Source organism: Aspergillus japonicus (assembly GCF_003184785.1).
Source record: "Aspergillus japonicus CBS 114.51 unplaced genomic scaffold BO86scaffold_6, whole genome shotgun sequence".
NCBI lineage: Eukaryota > Fungi > Ascomycota > Eurotiomycetes > Eurotiales > Aspergillaceae > Aspergillus > Aspergillus japonicus.
The window spans coordinates 741,253-755,660 of NW_020291643.1; the positions used below are offsets into that span (position 1 = coordinate 741,253).

Sequence of the window (14,408 nt, forward strand, 5' to 3'; positions counted from 1 at the left end):
TTTGGAATCCTCGTATATTCCAGTGAGGGAAATGAAGAAAAAAAAAAAAAAAAAAAAGGAAAAGAAAAAAAAAGATTCCCAAGCGGAAGACGGGCAATCTGACCTCAGTCGGCGAGGAAGTCGAAGCGGGAAGAGGTTCACCGGCTTTGGGGTCTGGTGTGTTTGAATTAAACATGCTCCACTGTCCTGGAGCGGCGGCGTTGACTCTGCAGGGTTTCTCAACGGCACGAACGGGATAGTTGCTAGGAAAATATCTGGAGAGTATGTATCAAATCCCTGGTGGCAGTGATGGGAGTACAAAGTAGTAGTATCAATGCACCTTTGAATGCGGTTTCTCCATCGAGTGGTGTCAGTGCACTGTGTCATTTGATAGACCATTGTTCAGAGTCAAAATTGATTGATGCTCTGATCGAATGCGGTGGCATCGAGGCTAAAACTAGGTACAGAAACCAACCAGGCACCCCCACCAAAGGTCTTAAGTTAGGGTGGACCCGGGCCAAAGCTCGATCGGGCCAGGGACAAGGAGAGAGTTTGTCGCTATTATTCAACCCGCAGTGAAGCGTACGTATGTCCGACGCATGAGGAGGTGCTGGGAAAGTAAAGTAAGCGATTAGGGTTGCAAGAGATCCTGCCGGTGGTCTAGTTTGAGAAAATGCGGAGGATAGCCCAGGACAAGAGAGGAGCGAACAAACAGGAACAGGTTCAGGAACTAGAGATGGTCACGAATCAGATAGAAAGGCCAACAAATGGGATTAGGCAATTGAGCAAACTAGTCATCCATTGAAAGGAATACTACTCCGTACCGTAGATGATTGAAGGATGCATTCACTGAGCTGAGCTTTAGCTTGACTTCAAGGTGTAAGGTTACCTATCCACATGGCCATACGGGCTTGGCATGAGTCGATCCTCATCATCATTGGTGATTTGGTGGTGGTGAATTGAGAAATGAGGGAACCAGCAATCTAGATGTGGCCGCCATCGATGCGCGCCACGGATTTTCCTTTCCCTCTTTGAGCTTCTCTTCCCCCCCCTCAATTTCCAGGTGTTCAGGCGTTCAGGCATTCAGGCACTCTTTACCACCCCACCACCACCACCCACCCACACACACATCCATCTCCGACAGCTCACGTTGATACGTCCAATCTTTTAGCGCTTCTTCCGCTTCTCCCTTCCCTCCTCTCTCCCTCCCCTTCCTCATGGCCGCTGTGAACCCAAATTCCCAGATCATGCTTTTGCGCATTGAATAGTCCCTCTCGTGGCGCCTAGTCCTCCACAATTTGGCTCAATCTCGTCGGTTATCATTGCTTTTCCGGGCCAGGAGTGTGGTGATGACGATGAACAATACCCCCGTCTATGCAAGGGTCGGCTGAACTGTCCCTGAGCTTCCACACCTCCCTGGGGCTGCAGGAGGGTCAGGCAAGGATGAAAACGTAAGCACCACCTTCATTCTCTTCGTGCGTCCTGGATTCTCATCCGCTTGTCCCTCTAGGTGCAAAGTTCCTCAGCAGTAGTACCTGGCTAAGGTACAGTGACTGCCACTAAGGCCGAGGTACAGATCACTAGCGCCAATCAAGCAGGATCCTTGTACACATACATAGGAGGAACAAAAAAAAAGAAAGGGAAAAAAAAGAAGAGAACTTCGGTCTCTAAACTCACTCCGTCCTAGTTCTTCCCCTGGTGGCGCACGTGTCATGCAGCATTGCTTTTCCTGCAATCCCCAATGCCCTCTTCTGACTTGCTCCCCTCCCCCCTCCTCCCTTAGTGGAGCTCCTGGTCCGTTCACTCCGGAAGTTGTGTGATCGGATGGCATTCGGTGGCTTCGTTCAAACAAACCTCAACGGAGGGCCACCAGCTCCACTCCGTTTCGAGCATACCAACCCGTGTGGCCCATCTAACCCTGTCCAGTCCCTGTCCGGTATAATTTACATCCATTCTCTTCTCCTGTCGGTTGTCGGCTTCGTTTGCCTTCTCTTATCTTCATACCATTTCCTCTCACGTTCTTTCTCTTCTTTTCTCTGGTTCCCACTCGTTGTTTGTTGTGTACATGGGTTGGCCCACTAGTCCATCCACTTAATCTTTCCTTATTATTGAGTACCTGGCGGGTTTGGGGGCTCTATCACTTTTCTCTCCTTTTATCTCGTTCTCTCCTCGACCTTCTCACTTCTCATCACCATGTATCAGACGGCAGCCCCTCTAGACCTGGACTACCTAAACCAGCAGCTTCTTCCTCGACAATACGAATCAGAGGAGGAGGAGACGTCTGAATCGGAGTTGGGATCGCATGACCATGCATTTTCGCCCATCAAAACCGCCGGTCTATACGATTCAGACATGAGCGCGGATGAAGTTTCCAACGTCAACTCCCCTCAATCACCACCAGACCAGACCGCCTTCGCCCGCTTATTGTCAAGTCATGCTACCACAGGCAAGACCTCCCGGCCAGTCTCGCTAGATACTGTGAAACGCAGCAGCGGTACGACGTTTGTGCCGGAGACTTACATGTTTGACGATGATGACGACGTGATCATCGAGCTGCCATCGCCTGGCAGCACCTCTCCACTGCGGTCTCCAGTCTTCTTGCAACCTACTGTGTATCAACCTCCTCAATCGCTGCAACCTCAGCGTCGCTCACGATCTTCTTCTCCTTGTTCCGTTTACTCGGTTGACGACTCGGTCGACGACTCAGATGTCTGCGTGGCTGAGCAGGTCACCATTGTCGAGCCCATTGCTAAGCCTAATCTGATCTTAATAAGCCCGGTCACCGATGGTCCGGTGGTAGAGGAGCCCGAGCCCATGTCAGCCATTTCAGCGACGACTGAACCGGACCGCTTCCCAAGTGGTAAAGGACTGTACTCCCTCAAGCAGGCAATCCAATCGCAACCGCTCCTGAGCGAGAAACGACTAGATTCCACCTTCCATCTGAAGCGTGGTAGCCTGCAATTACATGGGCGCTATGCGGGGCAGCATCCTCGGCGAGCGGACACCGACCCTTTTGTCGCCCCTCGAGCGTTGGCAGACGTGCCCGAAACCCCCCAGCCAACCAATATGCGCTCGCAGTCCATGGCGTTCAATCGACCAAAGACCTCTGCCGAGCATGTAGCAAACCGGGGACCCAAAGGCAGTCTTCTCCGTCGACCCCCGTCCATGCAGACCGTCCATGGGGGCTATTCGCCCTTTCCTCCCCGCCACACATCTAATCATGCTGCCGATGAGTCTCACAGCCGATCTGTGTCGCTCTCTCACTCCTTCGCTAGCTCCGATTACAGTGTGCCGTCGTCCCGCACTTCCAGTCCTGTACCGTACTACTCATCACCCACATTCAACCGCCACCGCTCGGGGTCCACCTACAGCACATCCAGCATGCCCGGCAACCGAGGGTTTCGGCCCCCAACAGCGGCGGCCTCGCTTATGCACAGTTCGACGGCGTCTAGCGTGTACTCAGCCAGCAGTCTGCGATCGGAAGTGGAGAGCGTCTACAGCTTGGACCCACGCGAAGCCGCAGCGTCGGATGCCAAGGCTGCGCGGCGGAAGAAGAGTTTTCGGTACAGCCGAAGCGCTAAGGCCGACAGTGCGGAACCAGCCGCCAAGAGTTCGAGTTCTGGTTTCATGGGATTCATGTTACGAGGCAGGAGAAAGTCTACCATCCAGAAATAATGCTTAATCTGCGGAGCAAACACGGGAAAAATTTGCGCGGTCTAGTGTTTCATCTTTACTTCTTCTTTCTACGTTTTGGGGAAAAGGCTTTTTTTTTTGTTGTTGCGTCACGTCTCTACTTTGGCGTTCTTCATCGGTTTAGCGTCTGATTCCATGGGGTTTGTTTTTGGTCTGTACTTCAACTGCCTGGGGCGGCATTTCTTTTTCTTTTCACTCTTGCTCTCTTGACTTGTCGCACTGGATGCTTGTGATATTGCGATCTTACTGTACTATCTCAAACCCTCCTCGCCTGTCTCTTTTTACCTATTCTGTTCTGATTACCGAAGTATTCATAGGCAGGCAGAATGTGATGGCCTTCCTGGAGCGGGCCACAATTGGAGCTCAGAATCAACTGAGACAGAGTTATACAATCTTCCCTGGTGCTGTCGTACAATGTAGACGTAGGCGTTAACATGTTGTAAAAGCTTTTCCGTCCCAGCGGGACGGGCATCGGGATTGACAGCAGCGATGACACCCGATCTCTTGCGTATCCAAGGTTCAATGGAAAGTTCGATCGATGGAAGGATGGCGGACATGCATCTCGGCGATCCCGGCAGCTGTTCACCCGGCAATTGAGTGGAGGGGGGAAGCTGAATCTGCCTGCTCTCTCCACATGTTCCCACATTCAATCTCACAGCTTCCCGCGGTACGAGCCGCCTTCTGACTGACTTGATTGGTGTTGGAAGATCGAGTCTCAGCTCACCATGGCTTAGATACTTCTTCAGTGGAGAGGCCGGCCACCAGGAGCGTTCAACCAACTCGAACAAGAGACAAGAAAACTTGGAAAGCTTGGAAAAGAAATTCGACCGACTTCGATCCGGTTCAGCGGACAGGCAACAGCCCACTCATGCGGATCCGGATGTCTTTTCCTGGGCGTGTCACCCTTCATTCTGTTACAGTATCTGCAGCAAGATTGGACGGTACGGGTTCGTGTGGATTGAGCCCCGCTTGTACAGTACAGCATTGTACAACCTCACTGCATAGTGATATTTGGAATCTTCGCTCGAGGATTTTCGATATGCAGACGCAGGTGCAGGCTGGATTCCAATGCTAGGATCGGTTGCTTTCGATCGGGCCTGGTTGGGTTTGAGACGTAAGGTGGAGTTTGGTTGGATATCGTGTTTTCGGGGGCGTCATCGTTGGTATCTAGGATAGGAGAATGTAGAGTTGTCGTCGGACGGAGGAACAAGATGCAGACACTCTCTCCCGCTGGTGTGTGGTGGTCCTCAAATCCGGGCTTCCGGTAAAGAACTAAGACCTTCGGAGATCCCGTTCGATGTGCGAGATAGAGTGATTCGTTTAGATTATGATCGTCGCACGCTGGATGTGCTGCTCATCTATCTATTGTTTAATCTAGGGTTGATTTGGATTTAATTTATGTACAGTACGGAGCAGTACTGCACTATGCAGTATGCACTCCCGACTGAAGAATTGCCCATGCTGGAGACGCCTAACTTATATGCCGGCTACTATAAGCTAAGCTCTGTAATAGAAAGGCTGACCGTGCACGGGATACTGCTTTCATCGCGGTATGCAAAACCTTTTCGATCGCTCGTTTCCATTCAGTGAGACAAGGTGAACGCACGGATAGATGACTGCGGCGTAGGAACAATAATACCTTACCATTCTAGCCCGCTCACCAAATTAACCGAGATCTCAGGGACACGGGCTGAACCTTCGCTTATTGTTAGTCAAAAAGACTATTGAAAAGCCTTTGAACCTTCAGCTTCGAAAGGTACTAGAGTTGCGGCAAGCCACATTCCGGTCGACGCATCTGGTGATTGGTTGGAGCGGGAAAGCGATCGATCTAGGATCCCGTCTGGAATTTCGTAGTGAGGAGTTGTTCCCGGTAAGTCAAGCCGAAGCCCTTGGAACCGAGATGCGCGAGTCATGATGGAATGTGGGATTGGGATTCTCGGTAAACTACGAGGTAGGCAGCAAGACAGCCACAGCGATCGATGATGTTTGTTGGGAACTTGGGACTATGTGGGAGGTGGGAGGGGGGTGATCCACGGGAAGGTGGGAGGGCCCGGCGGTTGTTCTCGGATCGAGATGGAGACGAACGGGTGCATGATTCAGGGGGGGGAAGGCGTTCGGCAGTTGATGGAAGACGGCACTACGTAGAAATGTCAACTTCCCCTGCGGTAGTTGTTGGGGCGAAGGGTGTTGGTAAGCGAGATGACCGATGTTTCAACTTTTGTTGGTGATTGTGGGTGGTGGGATAGTGGGATATACTCGTATAGTTTGTTGGGCGAAGTGGGTTCAATTGGACTACTCGTAATTATGCGAAGTAAAGCTTGGTGTGGGGTGTGGTGCTGAAGGAACCTGATCATCTTCGGGCTCGTGCTGCTGGTGCATCTGCCGAAGGATACAGAGTATATAATTCTGTGGTTTCGGCTCCTGCGACTGCAGGGCTTTGCCATCCTTCCGTTTTATCTTTGTCTTCTTCCCATCGCAGCTTGAGCTCTCTGTACTGTACATGCTTCTTGTGGATGAAGCATAGCACGAGAAATTGGAAACAGCATACTGCATGAAGACTGGGAACGACGAAGCATCTTCGGTCAGACACATTAAGGTTCTTCAAGATGATACCAGACACCTAGTTATTGTCACAGCACTAGAACAATGCCTGGTCTTGAATACCACTGACATGATACATCCACCAAGGTAGCAGGAGGAAAGGTCCGCGACCGTCCCGCCTCGAATCAACAACCCACACCGCTACTATAGCCAGGAGCGTTGTAGCACCCTACCAAACAACCACGACCAGCAATTCCACACGAGAACATCCGATCGCCGTCGTCGCCACACGTACGCATCTCCGAATACCAACGCATGCTGAAAGTCTGATACAATGGGCAAGTAGATACCACGCCATGACTGCGCGATGTGCTTCACTCCGAAGCTGCTCAAGAAGAGGGCTGCTCGAGATGGGATTGCTCGAGGCGAGGGACATCCCTCGCCGGCTGGCAGGCGCATCGTCGGAGGATTGTACAGGGAAGAAGGCAAACGAGGGGGGGGGTTTATACTCCGCCATGCATCACATGACACCCACCCCGCGACTGCCCAGTAGCAACGGCAATGCAAAGGCCTGCTGCGCTGCTGGATGCACCACCGCACGGGGAAAGAGCGGGCAGAGCCGGGGCGCGCATGGCCCGGCGTAAAGTGAGCTGCGCGAAATGGACGTCCACATGCACCGGAGCTTCCGCGGTCTGCGGCCATGACGACGCTGTCTGGCACACCCCGCGACGGCAATATTAGACCAGGATCTTCCCAATGTTCGTAGACCCCTATGGGACGGCGAGGGAGCGACGATGCCAGCGTAGCCATAGGAAGTGCCGGAAGGTGAGAACGGACGGGCCCAGAAGAAGGGGAGCTCCTCGAGCTGTCCGTCCGCTGGGGTGCGTCGAGATCGAGGCATGTGCACCGATATAGCGCAAGCAATAATATGCTGTCTTCGCGTGTTCTAGGCTTAAACGCTGCACAGCCGTCTGCTCTGATATGCAAGTTGAACGCTGGCGATAAGCTCATAGCGACAACGCCGGTAGAGTAGAACATACTTGACCTGCACTACTTCCCCTGGGGGGTAAATGCAATATCAACGTCTGTTCTTTTGCGGCGCAGGGATGAGAACTTCCTTCAGAGAGATACCACAGAGTCAAGCCTCTGATCCCAGCAGTCCTATATTGATGGGGCAAGGGTACGACATAACAATGAACCACGATAAGCAATTTATATATAGTTCATAATCTCGACAAAACTTAATCAATCTAAGCCTCTGCATTCGCATTTACAGTACAGGAAAACCACGAAAGGGAAAAAAAAACCTATACTAAGGCCATATCACCGCACTTCACATTCAGTTCACCCAATGTCGGAGCTTTCATCGTCGAGGGGATCTCCGGCCTCGGGAAGGGCATTCATCGAGAGGTCTTCATCACATCTGGCCCTCCTGTTATTGGTTGATTATGTGATTCCAGATGGGTAGGTACTTACCAGCAACACGGATCTGAGGCAGAAGTTCCAGTAGTAGAGACTTTCAGAGTTGGATACTTCAACTTACCGACTATCAAGTCCCGTGAGCAAGAGTCAAATTGAGCGCTTGAAGAGGAAACACTTACCTTTGCTTAATGAAGTGGGACCGTGCCGTTAAACCCGGGGATGGGAGGTAGTGAGGATGTTCCCTTTTGGGTTCACGTAGGCTTTAGCATCAAGTCGATCCGATATCAAACCAAACTGACTCAGAAGAATGAAGCACTTACATTCTGTAAGTTGGTTAGGATTGGGTGTCCGATGTTTAGAAACGTCAGTAGATAGCTATGACAAGAGCTCAACTCACAATCTGCGAAAGTTAGTATTTCCCTTCTGGATTGCAGAGATTGTAGACACAACTCACCGGACCAGTAGGCTTCAAGTAGCGCCTTGGGTCAGCATGCATCACCACGTCTCACTTTCACGTTCCGCGTTACTTACAGGCTGTATATCATCGTTAGCAGACCATCAGACATCACCGAAAAATCAGATACTCACAGGGAAGAATCGCTTCGCCGGCGCAGAGTTGGTGCACTCGGTGGCCTGCACGAGCCTCGCACCGTACAGCAGCTGCTGAGCAGCCTGGACTCCTTCCGGGTTGGTTCCGTTGGCCGTGCTCACCCCCTGCTGGAGAGTGGCGATCTGTTGTTCGAGCTGAGTGCAGTTGACGCCACCATTGATGGGGACCGCATAGGTGGCAGACGCGAAGATGGCCACGAGGGCAGCAGAGACGCAAGACAGGAAGCGCATTGTGACTGAAGTGACTGAGGCGGTGCTGGAGTTGCAAGATGTAGCTGGGACGACGAGTTGGAGTAGTGATAATCAAGCTGTTGCTTCTGTGTTCTGGAGAAGAATCAACTCGAGGATTCAGGTGCCCTTTTATGTCTTTCTGGAGCACTTTGGAGGGGCTTGGATCTGCGCCTGAGATGTCTCTCACTAAATGCCGAGAAAGAGGAATGGGAGTTCATGATCCAACATCATGCTTGGTTCGAGTACTTTACAGAACGCTGACCATGGAGATCTTGGGATGTTTGTTTTTCGTTGATCGACAAGCTATGATGACATTGCGAAGGAAGTTGGTCAGGACGATTCGGATGAATCCATGAACGTCGGCATTGCGCCATAGTAAAGATAAATCCACCGGGCAGGACGCGTACGCCACAATGCTTATCGGTAGATAATTCCCTAAAGCTCGCTGGGGAATCATCGTATGTCAACAACAGCTAGGTATGAAGGCATAGATTGCAGCTGAACATTTGGAACCTAAGCTGAGCGACGATTTCCCTTTGATTGCCGTCACGTTGCATGAACTATCGGCAGCGCGGGCGATCATCGTTCATAGCGGGGAAGGAACCGGAGTAAGACCCCAGGAACCATGGTATTGTCTTCGATGCTACTAGTACGTGAGGTGATAGCGCACGGCCATGGCAGGTTGTAACGTGCACAGTACAACAACGTGCATGGTCTCCAAAACGACCCTCGTCTCTGAGAGTGCCCGCTAAATTCGGATCTGAAGCATCAAGCCTACAGGCTCTCCGTCGATCACTGCAAAGCAAGTACTTCTTTCCAGGCTCAAAATTCCCGGAGTCGTCTTTATTGTAGTGTGAGCCTAGAGACTTTCGGTCTTTTCATCGTCTGCCTCACTGTCTGCGTCAGTTGTGATTCCCCGGCTCGGAGTAACTCGTATGCTTGCGCACACGTCGATTGTGACTACAAAAGCAATGAAAAGACTTGGTCTCTTTGGGGCAGCAGCTCGACAACTCAGGTGCACTGTAGCACGGCAGGCAGCAAAGTGGACGGATGTTGCTGACTGTAAATCCCTAGCATTATCTCCCCTCGGCCTGACGCCGGGACTCGTTGCGTATTTTGTTCAACCCCAGAAAATCATCGTGTACCAGACAGTTCGCTCTGGATAGTACCAGCAACCACAGGCTCCATGCTGATACTCCTCACATTTCAGACCTCAAGAGGTACACAATTGGATTCCCGGACAAAAAGCCCAAAATCAGCAAGGTAAACAGAACAAAAGTTTATGAAAACCAATTGCACATTTCAAAATTAGTGAAGTCCGAAAGGTATTCAAATTATATACAGGTAAAGGGCAATGACAAGAAAAACACGTAACCATGATTACATTTATGTTGACCTCCCGTTTATAGACGATTCAAAAAAGGCATATGTCGAGACTCCGCAGCCAGCGGAGCAAAGGCGACGGGACGAAGCAAAATAAAGCATGTAGAATACAAGCTGAAATAGCCAAGTCGTGGTCTTTGCTCGGCTGATTCCAAGAAGAAGAAGAAGAAGGGTAAAAAGCCTTTTCCCAAGCGAACATATCTTTGAATTAGCTCTGCACCACCTTTGCAAAGCGGCAAAGCCGCATGCATAAGCTGGTCGAAAAGCAAAGACGACCATTATCATCAAGGTCATTCATTAAATAGTTGTAAGTGTTGGCGACCGAGTATGGGACCCGGCTTCAGAAATGGTTGGTTGTTGGCTCGCTCATGCTCGGCCGAAAAATGGGCGATGCGCGAAGGTTGCCTGTGAAAGCGAAGGGAGAACGAATCTGCGCTTCGAAGCCGATTTGCTAAGCGGGTCATCGAAGAAGTGAAGATATGTGCCCCTAAGACTGTCTCACCACTCGTGCACTTAGGCCTTGCGGGAGCGGGTAACAGGGCCGTTGGAGCGTCCGGTGGACACAGCGGCACCGTTCGTCTTGGCCTGTCCGTTGGGAGTGGAAGGAGCAGAGACCTCGAACTTGGCCATGTCGATAACAGCCTGTCTGCCGGTGTTGCGACGAGGACGGCCAGTCTTGGCAGCCTTGTTGTAGGTAGCGACGTAGAAAGAGATGAACAAGAACAGGTAAGAAGTGATGACGGCGATTCCGGAGAAAGCGGCGAATTCCTCTCCGGCGCACTTGCCCATGTTGGGAGCCCAGGGGAAGTAGGTCGAGGAGAAATAGGTGTAGGAGGCGAAGTAGATAAATCCTAAACGAGGGTCAGTTGAGTTTTAGGAAATCGGTTACGAGACAGCGACTTACCAAGATCGATGACGAACTGAATAATCTGGAGGCGGGTAATCCACTCCTTCCACCAGATACGGATACCACGAGCGCTCTGGAAGTAGTACCAGTACATAACAACGTGAACCAAGAGGTTGATGTCAATGACCACCCACTGGACAGCGGTCAAGCCAATGAGCTGGGTGTAGCAGAGAAGAGCGGTGGCACCGTGGTGGTAAGTGTGAAGGAAGGTCAACGGCTTCTTCTTGAGGAAGAGGAAGACAGTGTCGAGAAGCTCAAGGTACTTGGTCAGGTAGTTAAGCTAAGCGCGAATGAGCGGGTTAGTTTCGACCACCGGATGTGAAACTGTTGCGAAACTCACGTAGTACAGAACGACCAGAGGCTGTGTAAGTCCACCCTCGTGCGTGCAGATAGTGTAGAAAATGCCGTGTCTCCAGATGGTAGGAAGAAGTTGTTCGATAAACAAGGCCAAGAGTGTTGCGCTGATCGCAGTCAGGTAGAAGTTGTGGATCATGAACAGCGCGTTGAGCTTGAAAGCAGGACGGTCCTTCATGAACGCGCGACCACCAAAAATGATAACATAGTAAGCCACAAGCATCACAGCAGTCTCCTTGAAGGTAGACATGGGTGTGACGCCCTCAACGAAGCGGAACTCGCTGGCGGGATATCCCACAACAAGCTCGAAGGCCTTGTCGAAGATAGGCCATAGGTGGATGCCAAACGGCCGGTCAATGGTTGGCCTGGGCAGGCTTTGAAGAAGTTCGGCGGCCATGGTGAGCGATTGACCAAGATCCTAATCACTTGAGGGTGTGGACGAATTGAATGAAGGTCCCGGAGAGCGAAAGACCTCGAATTTCTTCTTCTTCTTCTTCTTCTTCCTCTCCCAAAACTGCTGACAGGCCGGTTGGAGGTGCGAGCAGAGAATGGGGTAAGAAAAAGGGAAGAGAATGAGAGGAGGGGGGAGTTAAGAGAAAATGCGGTGATTCAGAGAATAAGAAAGAGGGAAAGTCAAGGAAGAAGAATACGGAAGAAGAGAAATGAAGAGAGAACGGACAAAGTGGAGCAGCAGGAGGACTTGGTATCTCTTTTGACTGCCTGTTCGCAAGGAGGAGAATCCATCCATCCTTCAGCGTGTCTTCTTTTTTGGACTCCGGCGCGTCCGCTGCGGCTGAAAAGAGACTAGCGCAACCTCGGCCACTGGGAAAAAAAGGGGGCGCCCGCTTAGGGCCCGACGATCATGTGCCTTCCGGGTTCCCGGTTCGCCAGCTGGTCCTGATTTTGGTGCCCTTGTTGCGCTGTTTGCGGCTGGCAGGCCTTGTTGGAGGTAGCAAGAGATAACTTCGTTTTGTGAAGAGGTTGGAGAGCTACCTAGTACTGAGAATAACTTTTGAGAGTCACTTCCTCCGATATTATGTCACGTCAAGGTCACCAAAGTCACCTACCTAATTCACAAGATGTAATTGGTAGTCATAACTACTTACATAGGGAAGCGGCCACTAACCCAACCCCGGGCCATCATGGATCTTCACATGTCCTGCTGACTGACCATTGAAATGGTGTCAATCACTATACCAACTGAGGTGGTAAATTATGATTAGACTACTGGGTACTATCCTACCATTGCCAATGTCTCAATTGATACGAGTTCTAAATCAAGAGATCCTGGTAGCCTCTTGAAACATAATCTCCATGCAAGTTTGCCAGGATTATGCCAAGGGTTCTATGTTGCTGTATACCTCTGATTCAGAACTCAACGAGCTGGTAATTGATCACTCACTGTTTACTCATGAAACATGTTGCTGGTCAGTGCCAGAGCCCAAATATTAGTCAACAAGATTCGTGGGGAATGTTTCCGATCACCGATCAAAATTCTACGATTTGCTTCTCGAACACATTGCTGCGCGGGGTACTTTGACAGGTGATTCGTGAGAGCTCAGTTGATGGAAATCACCCCGGTGGATATATATTAGAAAGACACGGTTTCGAAGGACGAGGATTTAAAGACTCAATGAGCGGCCTAGACCTGGACTAGAAATTGAGACGACCGACCGTCGATCATAATTGTCAGTTTCCCAGCGGCAGTAGGCAGGGGATTCCATGGAAAGGACGTGGAAAACTGAACTGGACTGGCCGCAAGCTATCACTACCGGTTGTTGCCAGTCTCAGATCAGGCTTGCACAATCTCTGCCTGAGGTGGTACTGGTAATCTCCGGGGCAAGGGTGCGGATCTCGATGCCGCCCACGGGATCTGGGCCAAATATGAGCCAATTGAAAGCTATAAGCTGCGTACCGCCTATGCTCCAATCACAGCTGGCAGATAGAAAGCAGAACTCGGGCTTTGGGCGAGTGACAGCATACCCGTAGTAGTGGCCTGAGGCATCGGCAAACCTCGGGTTGGGCGGGAGTCGCGAAGGAAAAGCGGGCGATTATCAATGACGGACGACCACTGCAGGGCGGATACGCTAAATGCCTGAGGCATCAACAACCTCACACCACCCGCAAAATCCTAGTGCAGCCCGGCTTAACCTCTGACTTCGACTTCGTCAACACCTCGCCCGTCTTGCTCTCCCCTCACTCACCCCCAATTCGCCCACCTCCACCACCACCTTCCTCCCACCATGTCGCCAATCTCCGTCTTCCGTGTCGCAACCCGCGCCGTCCGTCCCTCCGGCTTCATCAGAGCCGCTCAATTGCCCCGGGCCCGCGTGCAATTCCCCATCGCCCAGGCTATCAGCCGCCCCAGCTTCAGCACCTCCGCTCAGCGCTACTCTGGCCACCACGAGGACGAGACCTTCGAGGAGTTCTCTGACAGGTATGCAATCATAATTTGCCGAGCCATTGGAGACAGATGCAAGCCCGTTGGTCCGGACTCGGTCGCAACGTGCAGTCGAACCCGAGAAGCCCGGCCCCTTCTGATGCCTTGACTATGGGCATTACCTCGCTCTCTACTTCAAACCCGTCAACAACCTCACCTCTAACCCACCCTGTCGATAGATTCGAGAAGGAATTCGACGGTGTCCAGGATGTCTTCGAGCTCCAGGTAAGCCGATGCCTCCCCTGCTCGCGTCATCCACTCGCATCCCCAGCCTTGATAATCAGCCCAGCTGCCATTGGGCGGATTGCTAGGCGCTTCTCGCTCGAACCTATATGAGCCCGGGCTAACATTATCAATTCTTTCAAACACAGCGCAACCTGAACAACTGTTTCGCCTACGATCTCGTCCCCTCCGTTGAGGTCCTCACCGCCGCTCTCAAGGCTGCCCGTCGTGTCAACGACTTCCCCACTGCCGTCCGTGTCTTCGAGGGTGCGATAACCTTTCCAATCCTCCCAATTGACCCTACCTATACCTACTGTCCGCACATTCCCCAAGAAGATACTAATCTCTTTCGTTTGGCGTCCAAAATAGGCATCAAGGCCAAGGCCGAGACCAAGGAACAGTACAAGCAATACCTCGAGGCTCTTGAGTCGCTCCGCCTGGAGCTGGGTGTTCCTCTCCGTGAGGAGCTCTACCCCGAGGAGCAGTAAACGCAGAAACCTAAACCCTCTGTGTCCGGAATTAACACGTCTCGTCGTTTTATCTTTTTTTTCATGTTGTCAGTCAGTTAAAGATAAGGAACGCTGTATACATACTCTAGAAGTGCAGTTGGAATGAAGTCGCTGAAAT

General features: G+C 51.5%; 6 protein-coding genes across 6 annotated transcripts; 2 read left to right on the forward strand and 4 right to left on the reverse strand.

Annotated features, from left to right (window-relative positions):
* The first annotated feature begins 1,679 nt into the window (after positions 1-1,679).
* Positions 1,680-4,066, forward strand: BO86DRAFT_386362 (uncharacterized protein). Its single transcript, XM_025671311.1, has one exon. The coding sequence runs from the start codon at positions 2,173-2,175 to the stop codon at positions 3,652-3,654; it is 1,482 nt and encodes a 493-aa protein (XP_025531290.1). The 5' UTR covers positions 1,680-2,172; the 3' UTR covers positions 3,655-4,066.
* A 1,898-nt stretch (positions 4,067-5,964) lies between these two features.
* On the reverse strand, positions 5,965-7,251 carry BO86DRAFT_376405 (uncharacterized protein; the record flags this gene model as incomplete). The annotated part of the gene is made up of 2 exons (XM_025670532.1): positions 5,965-6,271; positions 6,509-7,251. The coding sequence occupies 2 exons, from the start codon at positions 7,249-7,251 to the stop codon at positions 5,965-5,967; spliced, it is 1,050 nt and encodes a 349-aa protein (XP_025531291.1).
* An 879-nt stretch (positions 7,252-8,130) lies between these two features.
* On the reverse strand, positions 8,131-8,475 carry BO86DRAFT_396401 (uncharacterized protein; the record flags this gene model as incomplete). Its single annotated transcript, XM_025673399.1, has 2 exons — positions 8,131-8,169; positions 8,224-8,475. The coding sequence occupies 2 exons, from the start codon at positions 8,473-8,475 to the stop codon at positions 8,131-8,133; spliced, it is 291 nt and encodes a 96-aa protein (XP_025531292.1).
* A 1,786-nt stretch (positions 8,476-10,261) lies between these two features.
* Positions 10,262-11,612, reverse strand: BO86DRAFT_190838 (elongation of very long chain fatty acids protein). The gene is made up of 3 exons (XM_025666675.1): positions 11,106-11,612; positions 10,763-11,045; positions 10,262-10,709 (listed from the first exon to the last, which is right to left on the reverse strand). Exons 1-3 carry the CDS (start codon positions 11,514-11,516, stop codon positions 10,372-10,374), a joined length of 1,032 nt encoding a protein of 343 aa, XP_025531293.1. The 5' UTR covers positions 11,517-11,612; the 3' UTR covers positions 10,262-10,371.
* On the reverse strand, positions 11,613-11,901 carry BO86DRAFT_190831 (uncharacterized protein). The gene has a single exon (XM_025666674.1). The coding sequence runs from the start codon at positions 11,865-11,867 to the stop codon at positions 11,709-11,711; it is 159 nt and encodes a 52-aa protein (XP_025531294.1). The 5' UTR covers positions 11,868-11,901; the 3' UTR covers positions 11,613-11,708.
* A 1,523-nt stretch (positions 11,902-13,424) lies between these two features.
* On the forward strand, positions 13,425-14,331 carry BO86DRAFT_386364 (cytochrome c oxidase subunit VI). The gene is made up of 3 exons (XM_025671312.1): positions 13,425-13,784; positions 13,931-14,048; positions 14,151-14,331. Exons 1-3 carry the CDS (start codon positions 13,593-13,595, stop codon positions 14,267-14,269), a joined length of 429 nt encoding a protein of 142 aa, XP_025531295.1. The 5' UTR covers positions 13,425-13,592; the 3' UTR covers positions 14,270-14,331.
* The last annotated feature ends 77 nt before the right edge of the window (positions 14,332-14,408 follow it).